This window comes from Plasmodium inui, assembly GCF_000524495.1.
Source record: "Plasmodium inui San Antonio 1 unplaced genomic scaffold supercont1.2, whole genome shotgun sequence".
In the NCBI taxonomy this organism is placed as follows: domain Eukaryota; phylum Apicomplexa; class Aconoidasida; order Haemosporida; family Plasmodiidae; genus Plasmodium; species Plasmodium inui.
In genome coordinates, this window is record NW_008481836.1 from 1387088 (window position 1) to 1401309 (window position 14222).

At 42.1% G+C, this 14222-nt stretch overlaps 5 protein-coding genes across 5 annotated transcripts in view; 4 read left to right on the top strand and 1 right to left on the bottom strand.

The window, feature by feature from the left end:
* Positions 1 to 841: 841 nt before the first annotated feature.
* C922_00759 (hypothetical protein) lies at positions 842 to 3346 on the top strand (the record flags this gene model as incomplete). The annotated part of the gene is made up of 1 exon (XM_008816371.1): positions 842 to 3346. The coding sequence occupies one exon, from the start codon at positions 842 to 844 to the stop codon at positions 3344 to 3346; it is 2505 nt and encodes an 834-aa protein (XP_008814593.1).
* Positions 3347 to 4292: 946 nt separating this feature from the next.
* C922_00760 (hypothetical protein) lies at positions 4293 to 5630 on the top strand (the record flags this gene model as incomplete). Its single annotated transcript, XM_008816372.1, has 1 exon — positions 4293 to 5630. One exon carries the CDS (start codon positions 4293 to 4295, stop codon positions 5628 to 5630), a length of 1338 nt encoding a protein of 445 aa, XP_008814594.1.
* Positions 5631 to 6595: 965 nt separating this feature from the next.
* Positions 6596 to 9249, top strand: C922_00761 (hypothetical protein; the record flags this gene model as incomplete). Its single annotated transcript, XM_008816373.1, has 2 exons — positions 6596 to 8889; positions 9171 to 9249. 2 exons carry the CDS (start codon positions 6596 to 6598, stop codon positions 9247 to 9249), a joined length of 2373 nt encoding a protein of 790 aa, XP_008814595.1.
* A 730-nt stretch (positions 9250 to 9979) lies between these two features.
* Positions 9980 to 12175, top strand: C922_00762 (hypothetical protein; the record flags this gene model as incomplete). Its single annotated transcript, XM_008816374.1, has 1 exon — positions 9980 to 12175. One exon carries the CDS (start codon positions 9980 to 9982, stop codon positions 12173 to 12175), a length of 2196 nt encoding a protein of 731 aa, XP_008814596.1.
* Positions 12176 to 12981: 806 nt separating this feature from the next.
* C922_00763 (hypothetical protein) overlaps positions 12982 to 14222 on the bottom strand; it is a gene marked incomplete at both ends in the record, with an annotated part of 2587 nt that continues 1346 nt past the window's right edge. Inside the window, one exon of the mRNA XM_008816375.1 lies at positions 12982 to 14207. Coding sequence (XP_008814597.1) covers positions 12982 to 14207 — 1226 coding nt within the window. The remainder of the gene's footprint in view (positions 14208 to 14222) is intronic.

The window sequence follows — 14222 nt, forward strand, 5'->3', positions numbered from 1 at the left end:
TGTATTTAAGGTGGTTCTGGCAGCTTCTTCAGGCGACCTCCCTTAGTAGGCAGCACTAACAAAGGAGCGGAAAGCTCGAGAAATGAACACTAACCTGGAATAGTGCTGTGCGAATGATTAGATGGGGCGATTACCATATGTACAGATGCAAATATATGTGTAAGGGAGAATTCGCGGTGTAAGTGATGCTGAAATGGAAAAATTGGGCAATCGCCCAATTTTGCCAAATAGATGTTTCCATACCAACTGGGTAGAAAAAAAAAGTAAAGTCTCTTTTGTTACAGTCTGGTCAGTATTAAAGATAATTTCAACCCTCTTTTTCCCCTTTTTAAATGCTTTCCATTTTGACACCTTCGGAAGGGAAAGAATGTGGGGGAAGGGGCGGCGGTTAAAATTCAACTAAAATGGGAAATGCTCATCAAGGTGAACATGCTGTGGAGAAAAAAAAAAAATATAAACACGCTTCCCTACTTTTTTGCAAACAACGTACTGCATATATGGCGACGCACAAAAAAAGTGCCTGTTGAGAATGCCATCCCGACCGCGCGTGTAGAATAACAGCATGGTTTCCTTCAGCGCATGGGTTGCATTTATGATCGATTTATAGAGAAAGAACCAATGAAACGTTGCTCCTTCTTCTTTTGTGGAGCACAGGTACCAAATGGAAAAGTTACTCATTTGGAAAACAAGTGCGATGTTCAGCGTTTGGGGAGGTGTATCGCACGGGGAGCGGCAGATGGATGCGCTCTCGGGGAAAAGTCTCACTCAAGCAAAGGCGCGAGCAATGGTCGTTGCCCGTCTGCATACCAACTGGTGATAAACTATCCACAGACGGTGAACAATGTTCCTTCAGTGGCTGCGCAACTCCATTGTGAAGAGGGCCGCAGAGCCAAGGCGGAAGGGAGCAATCTTCGACATGCACACGAGATATATGAAAAATAAAAGAAGAGGTCTGAAGGAGCAGCCGAGGAAAAAGCCACTGGACATAGAAAAAAAAATAAGAAATCCAGACAAATACGAAGAAAAAATGCATTTCGATAATTTAACCAAGGGAGAGCTATACGTCCCCGAGTCGTGTAAAGCCAAAAAACTAGCCATGTTGTGTAATCGACTGTTCTATTTTGATATAAATGATGATGAGTTGCTCGATAGGTATGCACAAAGAGCTATCGTAATAGTTAACAGTATGAGCACAAAAGAAATTTCGCTAATATTAAATACGATGAGGAAGTTTAATCATAAGAATGAAAAATTGTTGGAAACGTTCGCGAAGCATATCCCCCGCAAGTTACACAAAGGAGTGCCCCAAGACATTTCGCTAATACTAAATGCGTATGCACATTTTAATTTTATTGATAATAATTTGTTCAGCAGGATATGTGAAGAGATTCCTCACAAAATTACTTACTTCCAACATGTTCACATTGCCAGTGTTGTTAATGCTTTTTACAAGCTAAAGATAAAAGACAGGATCATTATTGACGATCTGGTCGACGAGACAATTGAGCGAATCGACGAATTTGATGCAAAATCTCTGACGAACATTATAAATTCTTTTTCAAAACTAAATTATCATAATGAAAATAAGAAAACGTTATGGGGGAAATTTATCCAAGGTGTGAAAAATCTACGGAAAGATTTTAATTTGCTCGAAATTACGCTCATAACAAATGCATTTTGTAAAAAGAAATTCAAAAATGAGAAAGTGTATCATTTCTTGAGCGAAATTTTAAGTTGTCATATTTTCGAAATGAAATCTGTAAATGAAAGTAACTCCTTTTTACTATGCACGATTGCACATGCATTTGCAAAGGTGAAATTTTATACCAAGGATTTATTTCATTTTATCCTTTCCTACTTTACCAATGAACATAATTATGCATCTTTGGACAGCCAACATTTCGCCCAACTGATTTATTCATGTGCTGTGTTTAAACAGAACGATAAATTATTCCTCGATACATACGCCAAGATGGTTTGCAAAAGTTTGGAAAAGAAAAATAACGAGTTAAACGAACAAGCCTTGTCTACCATTGCGTATGCCTACGCCAAGTTAAGGATCCGAGATGCGAACTTCTTCGTTCAGCTGTCTTCCTACATCATTAAGGAGAAAATTTGTTTATCTCCCCAAAGTTTAAGCCTAATTTGCTACAGTTTCTCCAAGCTGAAAATAAAATCGCAAATGTTGTTTTACTTTTTGTCTATCCAGATTTTTCAAAACATGAATTTATTTAGCAAACAAGGCTTGTCCCTCATTTTGTCTGCCTACGCAAATTTACAAATTTTTCACGTCAAAATGTTTTCCCTCATTAATAAGTATTTAAATCTCTATGTGGATAATTTTACCTACGAAGAGTGCATGCTCATCGCTGGCCACTACCAACACGCGGTTAAGTGCATCACGGATGAGGTAGAAGGGGTGAAGGACGTGGAGCGGCTGGAATCCCCCTCCTCCTTTATCGCAACGTCCAACACGAAAAAGGAGTTAGAAAATTTCATCCACCTATTAAGAGAGAAAATTGGGAAATTCCAGAGGGAGAAAGAGCATAGAAAGGGAAAAGAACTCACCGGAAGTTATCACCAAGGTGGTTTAACTTCCAATGAAGGGGAAGAAGCGGAGGAGGAAGAGGACGACGAAGACAGCTTCTTCTCCATTTTTAATCAGAATGATATTATAAATGAGAACCCGGCGGATGTGGCGGACCACTCAGGGCAAACGCCCAATGGTGTAGAACCACACTCAGGTGTCTCCCCAAGCCAACTAACCACTAACAAAGCAACATTTAATGATGCAGAGAAACCATTGTGCAATCCGGATGATCCCTTCGGCCAAGAGCCAGATCATATTCAACACATGAAGAAAAAAGAAGAAGATGCGCTCAAAATATACAAAAAAATGTTCCTACCCGATATGGAAAGTGGCACGTCCACCAAGGGGAAAATCCCACTAATTAACGAGAAGCTAAATGAGCGTCTGCGCACCATCCTGAGCAAACAGAACGTTACAACAGAGGATGCTAATACAAACGACGATAAAAAGAGGATGGAGAAAACCACGAAAAGTCTGCTCCAATTAATGACGTCCAACAAGCCACCAAAAATAAATTACGAAAAGGAAAATTTCATAAAATCCGCTGAGCAGGTGGAATCCGAATTTATAAAGGCCTACGTAAGTGAGCAGCAGGAACACAGCGATGATAACAAAGATGGCAGCGCAAAAACGAGAAAGGGGCGAAGAGGAAGGAAAAAACAAATTCAAAATATGCTATCCAAGAAATATCAACCCCTTGATGATCTCCCAACATTGCAGAAAAAATGGAACGATCTTTACAACCCGTCTCCTTGAGGCGTCCCCGATGGACCAGCTCGGCGTTACAATCTGTTTGTGTGCCGCATTCTACATACTCATTTGTATACACCCTTAGGAAATTTCACCATATATATATGTGCGTTATTTATTTTTTTTTCTTTTTTCATTTTTCTTGACCTAAATATATGTGTATCCATTTTGGTACGCCAACTACACAATGCGGTAGCGTCCCCCCGCGCGTTTGCACCTCTGCAATTGCGCCTTTTCCAATTCGGTTTGTTCAAAATAAACTAAGCACTCCCTATGCTAAGCGTGGTGGGTAGGCCCGACGGGGCGCGCAGCAGGCTTCTGCGAATGGTGCTCAGGGAGGAAAAGCAAAATGGGGAAAGAAAAAAAGAAAAAAATCGCAACAATTCTGTGCGCACAATTCTTCACATGGAGTAACCTACCCCACATGTAAAATTTTTACAATTTTTTTTTTTCTTTTTTCTATTTCCTAAGATGGTATAACGGAAAGGTAGATCTTAAATTTCCCAAAGGGGAGTTATTTACAAATCGTCAGGAAGAGCGACGCGTTTCGATCTGTGTAGGGGGGGGATGATAAGCCAAGCAGATTCTGCTTAGCGCCTTTCGCTCACCGGATAGGCGTAGCGACCTACCGGCGAGAACGTGCTCAGGAATACGTACAAATGTACATGTACATGCGCGTGAATGTCAAAGCACAACTGTGTGGACTCGCTGCTTCTTTTCACCATATTACACGGAGTATAGGTAACAATACTATTGTAATTTTTTTTTTTTTTTTTTTTTTTTTTTGGAGAGGGTTACCTATCTTATCTGGTCATTTAGCAAATACTGTTCTACCTTGGCTGGATTCCGTAACAGGGAACATAAACATATGTGTGTGTGTGTAACCGGGAGAAGCGGACTGAACAAGAGATCACACACCACGAAGAAGCCGCCGCAGAATAACCCCACCCTAATGATGTATTCTGGGAGAATTCTCAAGAATAGTTACTACTTACCTTTTAAGTCCAAATGCTTGAGCAGTCTGAATAGCCAACTACCCGAGAAGAAATACCATTTGCACTACTTTTTGTTAGGTACAAGTAACCCCTTTGCCGACAATGAAATTCATTTGATTGAGTATAATGATCAATCCTGTACTGTCCGGAATGTCGAGATCTTTGACCATAAGGAGGAGGTCAAGCACTTGGTTTGCTTAGATATGTGTGAAAAGGGGGATGGAAAGGGAAAAGAGATTCTTATGTGTACGTCTTCGGTTGTTTCTGCGGATGTTGGGAGTACTAGCCAGGTTCGTGTTGACGCGAGGGGATTGGAATGTAGATGTTTTCTTCATAGGGGCAGACTTGACAACTTCGATGAGGAAGAGGTCGTTGCAGGAGGGGAGACAGACACGACCGTGGCACAGGAGGGAGAGGGGAACCAAGGGAGTGGAAATTTGGACGATCTAGAGGGGGAAGAAGGAAGTAAGGATGGGGAGGAAAACAGACCGGTAAAGACTATGGTGAATGAATTGACGAACGACAAAGGGGCAAAACAGAAGTCGCTGGACGGGGGGAAAAGAAAAGCAGCGCTGGACAAACTGTGCGAACTGAGAGGCGACCAGCCATATGCTGGCATCAAACACATCGCGGTGGATGATCATGAGGGTGAGTTTCGTAGAATTGCAGTTATAGATAAGTACCGTTACGACATATTCGGGAGGAGCCAAAACGACATGGATTTTGTTTCCTCCAAAAACATGGATCGGCAGTTGAATTACGGCTTCTTCGACCCGCATCACGAAAACATATTAACCGTTATTAGTGATACGAGTGTGTACGGATACGACATCAAAAATGACGTGGAAATATTTTCCACCTTTGCAAACCATAAGTCTGATTTATCATCCCTCGACTTCAATCCCAACATTCCAAATGTCATTGTAACTTCATCAAATGATGGCTACGTAAAATTTTGGGACTTGCGATTTCTGACTGATGCATTTCTTACAGTTAATATTCATTCGCATTGGGTTACCTCCATCCACTTTAACAATTTTCATGATGAGTTGTTGCTAAGCACTAGCTCAGACAATACGGTGAAGCTGCACAGAATTGACTATCCGGCTAACTTAAATTTGAAGAAGAAGGAAACCAACTATCAGTTAATAAAAACCTACTCGGATCACGAGGAGTCTGTTTATCAGGGCAGGTGGAGCAAAACGGACGCGTGGGTGTTTGCGTCTCTCTCGTACGATGGCAAATGTGTGGTGAATAGTGTGCCCACCGAAGAGAAGTATAGGATTCTCCTCTAAGGGCACGCTTGCCGTGCGTTTTTCGCTCCCCTGCGATTATCGCTACGCTAGCCGCTATTTTCATCGCTATGCCTATCCAGATTTTTTTTTTTTTTTTCCCCCCTTTAAAAAGAAGGAAGTAAGGATGGGGAAGGGCGCGAAAGAGGACGTTGCGCTCAGGGAATTACCCCTGCATGAAGTGTGTTTGGCTACCTGACTGAGACGACCACTTGGCGTTTCACCCACCGTCCATTTGCGCACGGACCCGTGGGCCTACCCTGCGGCTCACTTAACCTGATCGCCTTTTCATTTTACCGTTCAACCTCAGGTCCATATCGGCACATAGCCGGAGCAAACGGAAACGAACTGATCGACAAATGTTCCTTCAATACTAGTGTTTGTTCCTCCACATGAATTGGTTAAAAAAGAAGCCCATGCGGGGGAAAACGCTGTCCCACTGGGGAGCCTTAGGAACCTTTGCGCCATTTTAGGGCCATCTCGCCAGCGTTTTCCCTGCAGCGAATTTGTAGTTGCCGCTCCTGCGCAGTGACATTGTATAGCTGCCTTCTCTGCGGAGCAAAATCGTGGTTACCTTTTCGGCGCAGTTAATCTGCAGCGTATCTTTCTTACCCTTTCGCACTTTTTCTGGCCCACCATAGCCAACTGGGCGCGGAAGCCACGGAGGGGTAGAGAGGCCACTATATGAATGCGCCCCTTCGCCGCAGCACGCCCTTCATGAGTTCAAACAATTTTACACGCACGCCTTGAAGGCCTGCTAGCTCCTATCTGGTTTGTTCTCCTGCACTCCGCGCCTTTCTTCCGTCCGACTCGCCCGTGCAACCGCTCATCCGGGCTGTAGTTGCACTTTGCAATTTTGGACGCGGTGTAGGAAGTTAAGCCAAATAGGCAAAAGTGATAAGCGGCAAAACTGCGAAACGGCTAGGCGGCCATCGCGAAAGCCCAGTTCTCCCCCCTAGTCCGATTTCATGTTTCTGCTGCGAATAGGCAAAGTGCTTCTTTTCTCCACCCTATTCGTATCATGTGTGATGAATGCGTGGCTCGTAATTCTGAGCAGACGTCTCTTACAACATGGCAGGGGGAAATTTAATTTCATAGCGGACAATAAGACGAAATATGGAATGAAGAGGGCGTTTTTTTTTAATAGGAAAAGGGCCCGCGAAAGTGAACTGAAAAATAGCGAACGTGAACAAAATGACCACAAGGACACCAGCATCTTTAGATATACAAAATATGACCAAACAGACGAAGCATATCTTAAGGTGCTGGAAAAGAAGGCAAATGAAATAAAGAACTCGAAAAACTGTTTTAATAAGAGGATAAAGAATGTACTGGCCCAAAAAGATGGGGCACAAGAACAACGAATGGATTATACGACGCTGCATTTATTAGCAATCGAATTGAACGCCCTTTTACAAGACTGTGTGGTGGAGCACATAACACAGGCAGATCATAAAACGATCGTGTTGCATTTGAATAAAAAGGGAGAAAAGGAGTATTATTTGTACATTTGCTACGATAATGACAATCCAGTAATTTCTTTAGGATTGAAAATAAAAAAGCTTTTTAACCGATTTATTGACGATGATTATGCACAGAAATTAAATCCCGTCCTGAAATATTCACTCATTTCGGATATATATATAAAAAAAAGTTTCGTAAGAATATTATGTATTGATTTTATCTTAAAGAGGAAAACGGATGAAGACATCGACATCGAAGACATCTTGGGTAATGGAGGAAAAGCTGATCTCAGCAACAGTGGAAGAAAAGTGACTCTCCTTTTTGACCTCCACAATAATTCCAGCATCTCGTTTCTTATAAATAAGGTAAATGATGAAATTTTAATTTCTCCGCATAATTATGTAACAGAGAAGGTGATAGACAAGTCATACAAAGAAGGACACACGTATAGCTTCCCCACAAATCATGAATGTAAAATGATTCCAAATGAATATGATTTTTTTTCCTCCTTTTCAAGTTTGTTCAAAGCAAGGAAGAAGCAGATTTTTATTTCGTCTCTGTTGGATTTGTACGAAGGGCTCAGTCACAACACTGTGCTAAAATTTCTGGATTATCTGAACATTCCCAGCAATGCCAAATTTGAAGAAATTGATTCCGGTATGCTGCTGGATTTTTTCAATAAGGCATACATTAAGTGGGTCCGCTTTTTAAACTTAAAGGAAAAAGACGAAGCGCTTTTCTTTGCCCCCCATTTTGACTACAGTTTGAATGTGTATTCGGCTGTAAAGTTTTTGATGAAGGATAAGGGGACAGATGCTACTCCCCAAGATGTATGCGACGCTCCAATAATTATGAATAACGCAAAGGTGGGAAGTGCCGAAGCAGGCAGTCGAATCGGCGACGCGGTGGAAGGAGACCAAAATGGCAAACTGGGGAACACCAATCGGGACGGCGTAAACAAGAGCACCCCGCGAGACAAAGAAACACATTTCGAAACGGTCATCGAGCTGGTTTATTACTACCACGGAAGGGGCCTCTCTGTGAATAAATTTTACACAGTTTTAAAGTTCTGCAAAGAATTTATCAGAAAAAAACTCTCGCAGTATGAAGAAATGATCAAGCAGTATAGAAACGACCGGGAGGTGTGCGAACGAGCGTACTTGCTTCATGACAGTATAAACAAGTTGAGCGTGTTTAACCACACCATATCGAAGATGACGGACTGGATTGACAAGAAAACATTTGACGCATTGAAGCTAATTGAAAAGGAATTAAAATACAATTCTCTCGAAGATAACAGAAAAAAATATATAAAAAAAATGGAAGAAGATAAAGAGAAGGAAGAAATATTAAAAAAAAAAATTTTAAATGTTGAACCAAATGCAATTAAAAGTTCGCAAAATATTTATAAAGGTTCTCTGTTAATTAAAATTAATGAAACAGATTTGTCCTCCCCATTTTTGATAATAGGACGAAATAGCAAACAGAATGAGAAAATTTCGACTCAAATTCTGAAGTTCAATGATCTGTGGTTTCATGTGCATGAACACCCAGGGGGCCATGTCATCCTTCGAAATAAAAAAATTAATGGTCAAATAATCACGGCCGAGTTAAATTTGGCGGATATTAAAATAGACGACGACATAAAGTACGCCGCCAACATGGCAGCCTATTTCTCCAAGGCGCGGAAGATAGACAAGACCCTCGTGTGCTTCACCTTTGGGAAGTATGTGCTTAAGGACAACACCCTCAGCGAGGGCGCTGTGGAGCTTTTGAAGTATCGGCTCGTATATGGCAGGTGAGTTTCCCCCAAAGCGCGCGCTAATGTGCCAATATATGTGTAAATGTGCATATTGTCAATCTGACTATGTGTATATGTATATATTTTCCCTTGAACGGGTGTAAGCATCCCCCCCATCTGCATGTCTCACCAGCCAGACATTACCATCCCCCTCTTGTACAATTTCGAACCTTCACGTGGTGCACTTTTTGGTGTCCCGTTCGGCCTCCCCTTACCCAGTAGTTTCTACTTGTGAGTACTTATCCTAGACACATGGGAATGCACGACTTTTCCTGCAGACCGAGCAAAGTATACAGCATCATAAAGGACTTAAACGAGCGAAACAAGGAGATGGAAATTTCGAAGAAGAAAAAGTGAACTAGCCAAGTTGCCCCACGCCACCCCCCCACTGCTGCTTTTCATTTCCATATGTCACGCTGTGTAGCAGCATGTCAGGGCATGCCCCGATCTGCTCTTTTTTTTTTCATTTAATTTTTTTGTTACCAAATTTGCCATTTTAACGCTAATTTGGCAGGTGTTATATCTTTCTTGTTTGAGGAGAAGAGGAGGTTCACTTTACCTTCAGCGTTTGCATTTTTGGGACTGCTCTCCGCGCCGCCATCTCAGCGAGGTGCGAGGAAGGAGTCGAAATTAGTAGAGTTCCGGCGAGCGTTAATCCACGCTCGCGTGATGTGTACGCGTCCGTGGCGCGTTAAGAATTTTGCCTAATCGCAAAAAATGAAAAAAAAAAAAAATATATCAAACGGGTGAACAAACCTGAGAGGAATAAACATTACCGCTTTGTACCATTTGTACCCATTTCAACGTTTGTATCTTTTCAACGTTTGTATCTTTTCAACGTTTGTATCTTTTCAACGTTTGTATCTTTTCAACGTTTGTATCTTTTCAACGTTTGCACCTTGGCAATGTTTGCACCTTGGCAATGTTTGCACCTTGGTAACATCTGCATCTTGGTAACTCCTGTACCGCATCAACTTCTGTACCACTTCAATGCGCGCCTCTTTTGCGCTTCTGCAACTTCCATACTCAAGATGACGGACGCCAACCGCGCCAAGCAACCCCAAACGCATTTCCGCAACCTGAAATAATGCCTCCCATTCGCGCCCTGCTGAACGTCGCTGCGATAGCTTACGCGCTTTTAAAAAACGGCTTGTGCGTCTTGACGAGCAGCAAAAGTGGCCAAAGCATTTATCCGGCGCATGATACCCACCGGGGAAGGAGCAGACGCCCATCGAGTCATCTTAAAAGTGCGCACATGTACACCTATGCATATGCGTATGTTTATCCATGTGGTTTCATAAAAAACGGGTTTTTACCAAGACAGGTAGAAAGAAATGGGAGCCCGGCGCAGGAGGAAGGCCTGCGGACGCATTCGCTAAAAGGACACAAAAGATACTTTGAAAAAAAAAGAAAACGACATGAGAAAAAACTGTACGCTGAGAGTATGTTTTTTAACCCCAAACAATTTAAGAACTTGTTTCCAGAGGAGGGGAAGAAAAAAGGGACGGGCAAATCTGAGGATGACACTCTTGATCTAGAAGAAGTAGAAAACTTACAGGAAATCAGTCCAGATTTGTACAAAAAGTTATCCGACTATAACAAGGAGGAAGCGTTGGAGAAATCGGAACGTGAGAGTGGTGCACCAGAGGAGTGTTTTGATGGAGTTGACCCCAAGGACATTTCTGTGTATGAAGGGCTACCGCTTCTCATGATTGATGGGAAGGATTTCCAGGGATTCGCCGACAACAGGAAGGTGAAGATTTCGCCCCAGATTGCCACTCCGTTCGATAATTCGGAGTACGACGAGTTTGTGGAGTCGAACCGGCGGAAGAACGACGTGTGCGGTGGCTCAGATGGAAATCTCCGCAAGGGGACGAAAAATGAAGCGCTATGCAGGCCGGTCGCGGATCGGCGTGACACCGTCTGTGCTGGGGAGGACAAACGGGAGGACATGCCCGATTTCGAAAGAGACGTGCTGTCCATCATCGGCCATGGGGAAAAGAGACCCCCTAAAAGCAGCGGCGTGGGAGAGAACAATGGAAAAAAACTCACGAAGGAGGAGAAAATAGAAAGGTACAAAAAAGTGGGAAGGCACCATCATATGGATTCCCAATTAGGAGAGATACTATACGATAGGGACTACCCAGGATACATGTACCTAAATCATGGAGAAGATATAAAAGAGCTGGACGAGAAAAGCGAGTACGACTCAGAGTCGCCAGCATATATAAACCCATCCAATGTGTTTTTACGAACTGGAAGAAAAAGAGAAGAGCAGAAGATGAAAGACAGTGGAATTAAACAAAAAAGGAGGTGGAATTCGAAAGTAGAAAACGATATTAAGAGAGGAAATTGGAAGTACTACGATGATACAGTGAAAGATCTGCTTGACTCAACTAACCAGGAAAAATTAGAAGAAAATTACTATTCCAATAATTATTACCAAAGGACCAATAACAACACAGGTTTTGGAAGCCTAGAGAAAGTTCAGAACAATTATTTTGATGTGCAATTTATTGGATCCGCAGAAACGTATCCAGCAAATGTATCAGTAGGTATGAATTTCATTTGGCCAATAAATTTCATCCCCATGTTATGCAAACAATACCCAAAGAGGTTAGGACAGCCCATCAAGTCAGATATTTTTAACCTGGGTGGATTTGACTCTCTTCAGTTATGGTTTTATCCCGACGGAATGAACAATTCGATTGATGGCTTCTGCGCTTTGAAATTGATGATGAGGCCTGGTTCGTACCTGCCGGTTAAAATCTTCCTCTTTGCATTTAGCGAATATAATTATCTGCACACGCAACCCTTTTACAAAGAATCAGCTGACTATGTTGCGTCCTCCCTAAATTTGTGCAAATGCTTGTTAAAGACCAAGGAAAATTTAAGGAAAATTGAAAACAATAATGATTACGTAATTTTAGGGCCTGCAGGGAATATCTATATTGGGGTGGGTATTTTTGACGACACGTATGATTTCGAGGAAGACTTTAAAAAGTTCTACTCAATTAGTAACAAGTATAAGAATAAGAAGACGCAGGTCGGGAAGGAGAACCATGAATTCAAATACGACTGGGATGAAGGCGTCCACATTTTTGACAACTGGCTGAAGAAGCAGACGGCTGTGACGGAGGACAAGGACGAACTGCTTCCAGTGTACTACACACACTCGGAGCTGTACGAGAATTATAAATATCGCTACGTCCCGGAGAAGAACCCCTTCAAGTTTTTGAACCGGAAGCCAGACAAGACCAAGTGGAACCGGCACCCCTTTTGAGCGCAGTTGTGCTGGAGGTTGTTATGGTGGAGGTAGTTATGCTGGAGGTTGTTGTACTGGAGGTAGTTACATTGGTAGAGGTTGAAAACTTACGCATTGGAAACGTTACCCGCTGGAACATTTGCACTATTGGGGTAGCAGACATCTTCCCGACGGGCAGCGGCCGCCCTTCGCCCTATGTACTCAAAACATTTTGGGGTTATTTAAAATGGTGGGGGAAAACAAGTTATTAAATCGGAAAAAAAAAAAAGAAGAAAATTATTAACATAAACAGAATCCGTAACGGATATTTTACAAATAAAAAAAAATTGACAATGTTCAAAAAAAAAAATTTACGTAAATAGGCGTATTTACGCGCGGTTTGGGGGATTGTCGGCAAAACGGCGGCGAGTAGTTCCGCCAGCTGGGTCCGACCCGAATCAGCGTTGGTACGCTGTGCGGGCGCGCATGTTTGTCAAAAGGGAAGCATAACATACTTATGCTCCACGCAGCGGATAACGCTGAGGCCGTGTATTTATTCACGGGGACTGGGAAAGATATGCGTAAACCCCTTTTTTTTTTTTCGTAATTTGTTTTTTTTTGTGTTCTTCAGTAAGGATCATCCGATCTTTGCTTCATCAGCGTTTTTTCAAAAATGGCATATAGGCCTAATTTGGGGTCCATGTATACTTTTTTTTTTTTTTTTTTTTTTTCTCCTCCTGATGGTGCTTCCCATCTCGAACATTTGGACTACCCTCCAAGATTGGCACCCCTTTTTTTTTCACGGGGTGTACTACTTGCTCGTTTTATTTTTCATTTTTTGCATTTCACTTGTTGTCGGATGTATCTACGTAAGGTTCCCCCGAGTCCGCGGGTTCGTTTTCTGCATTGAACTTGTCAATACCCATGGCCGCTTTGATAAAATCATGAACGACCGTTTTTTTCAGCATTTCGCATAAGCAATCAGATGGGTGTTTCTTGGATTGTTCCGAAGAAGACGAATCGATGGCATTCCTTTTAATTTTATCGTACATTTCATCCGAGATCATAAGGGAAAGGTTTAGTGCAACTCGGTGGGGCAATTCATTGACTAGGACAAATTTCAGTCGTCTAAACAGTTCCATAGCGGTATCTTCGTCACAATATTTAGCAACTTGCATAACATTTCGGAAGCATATTCTTGCACTCTTTAATTTCCTTCGTTTTAGTACAAGTTCGAGTTCCGCACGTGTTCGCAGTAGTCCTCTGTCGATGAAAATCCCTTTGTTTTCATAGTCAATACATAAGGGGAAAACTTTCATAGCTTCAAAATTTTTAATTATTCCTCTCGACTTCAATTTGTGCGCCTCTGTTATGCATTTGTTAATAATTCGATGGAAGTGGTTCATGTGGTCCACCTTGATTAACTTAAACTGCATGTTGAAATGATATTTTAAATATATTAGAGAGGCAAAAAAGAACCCGTAAAAAAAGTGGAGAATTATGTTTTTCTCTTTCTCATTGATGTTCTCTGTTAGGATATGATTTATGTGTTCATTCACTACGTAGTAGTACACGAACAGTGACGGTCTGATCATCGCTAAGAGGGTTATGAAATTCCAGAGTAGGTAATTGGCAATATACATGGCTATTGTGAAGCACGTTTTTACGTAGAGTTTATTTTTGAATAGGAAATATATCGGAACGTGTAACATGAATACTTCTAGGATGCTCTTAAATTGGTAGTGCGAATTGCACACGAATATATCGTATGGGTTTAAATCCAATTCGCACATGTTTATGTCATTGTACTGCGTGTTACTACTTTTCAGTTCTGCTCCCTTTATCTGTGTCATGTTTGTTGGGCTGGTTATTCCCTGGGTCTGCTCCTGTGGAGTGGTTTTGTTCGATTGTCTCTGCGCGGGGGGTGCTACGCATATCGGTGGGGCCTGCGCTTTAGGGGATTCATTCTTTGGTTGATTCACTTCCGTAGTGGCTTCACCTCCATTTAGTTCTTTCTCCTCCGTTGCGGCTTCACCTCCATTTAGTTCTTTCTCCTCCTTTGCGGCTTCACCTCCATTTAGTTCTT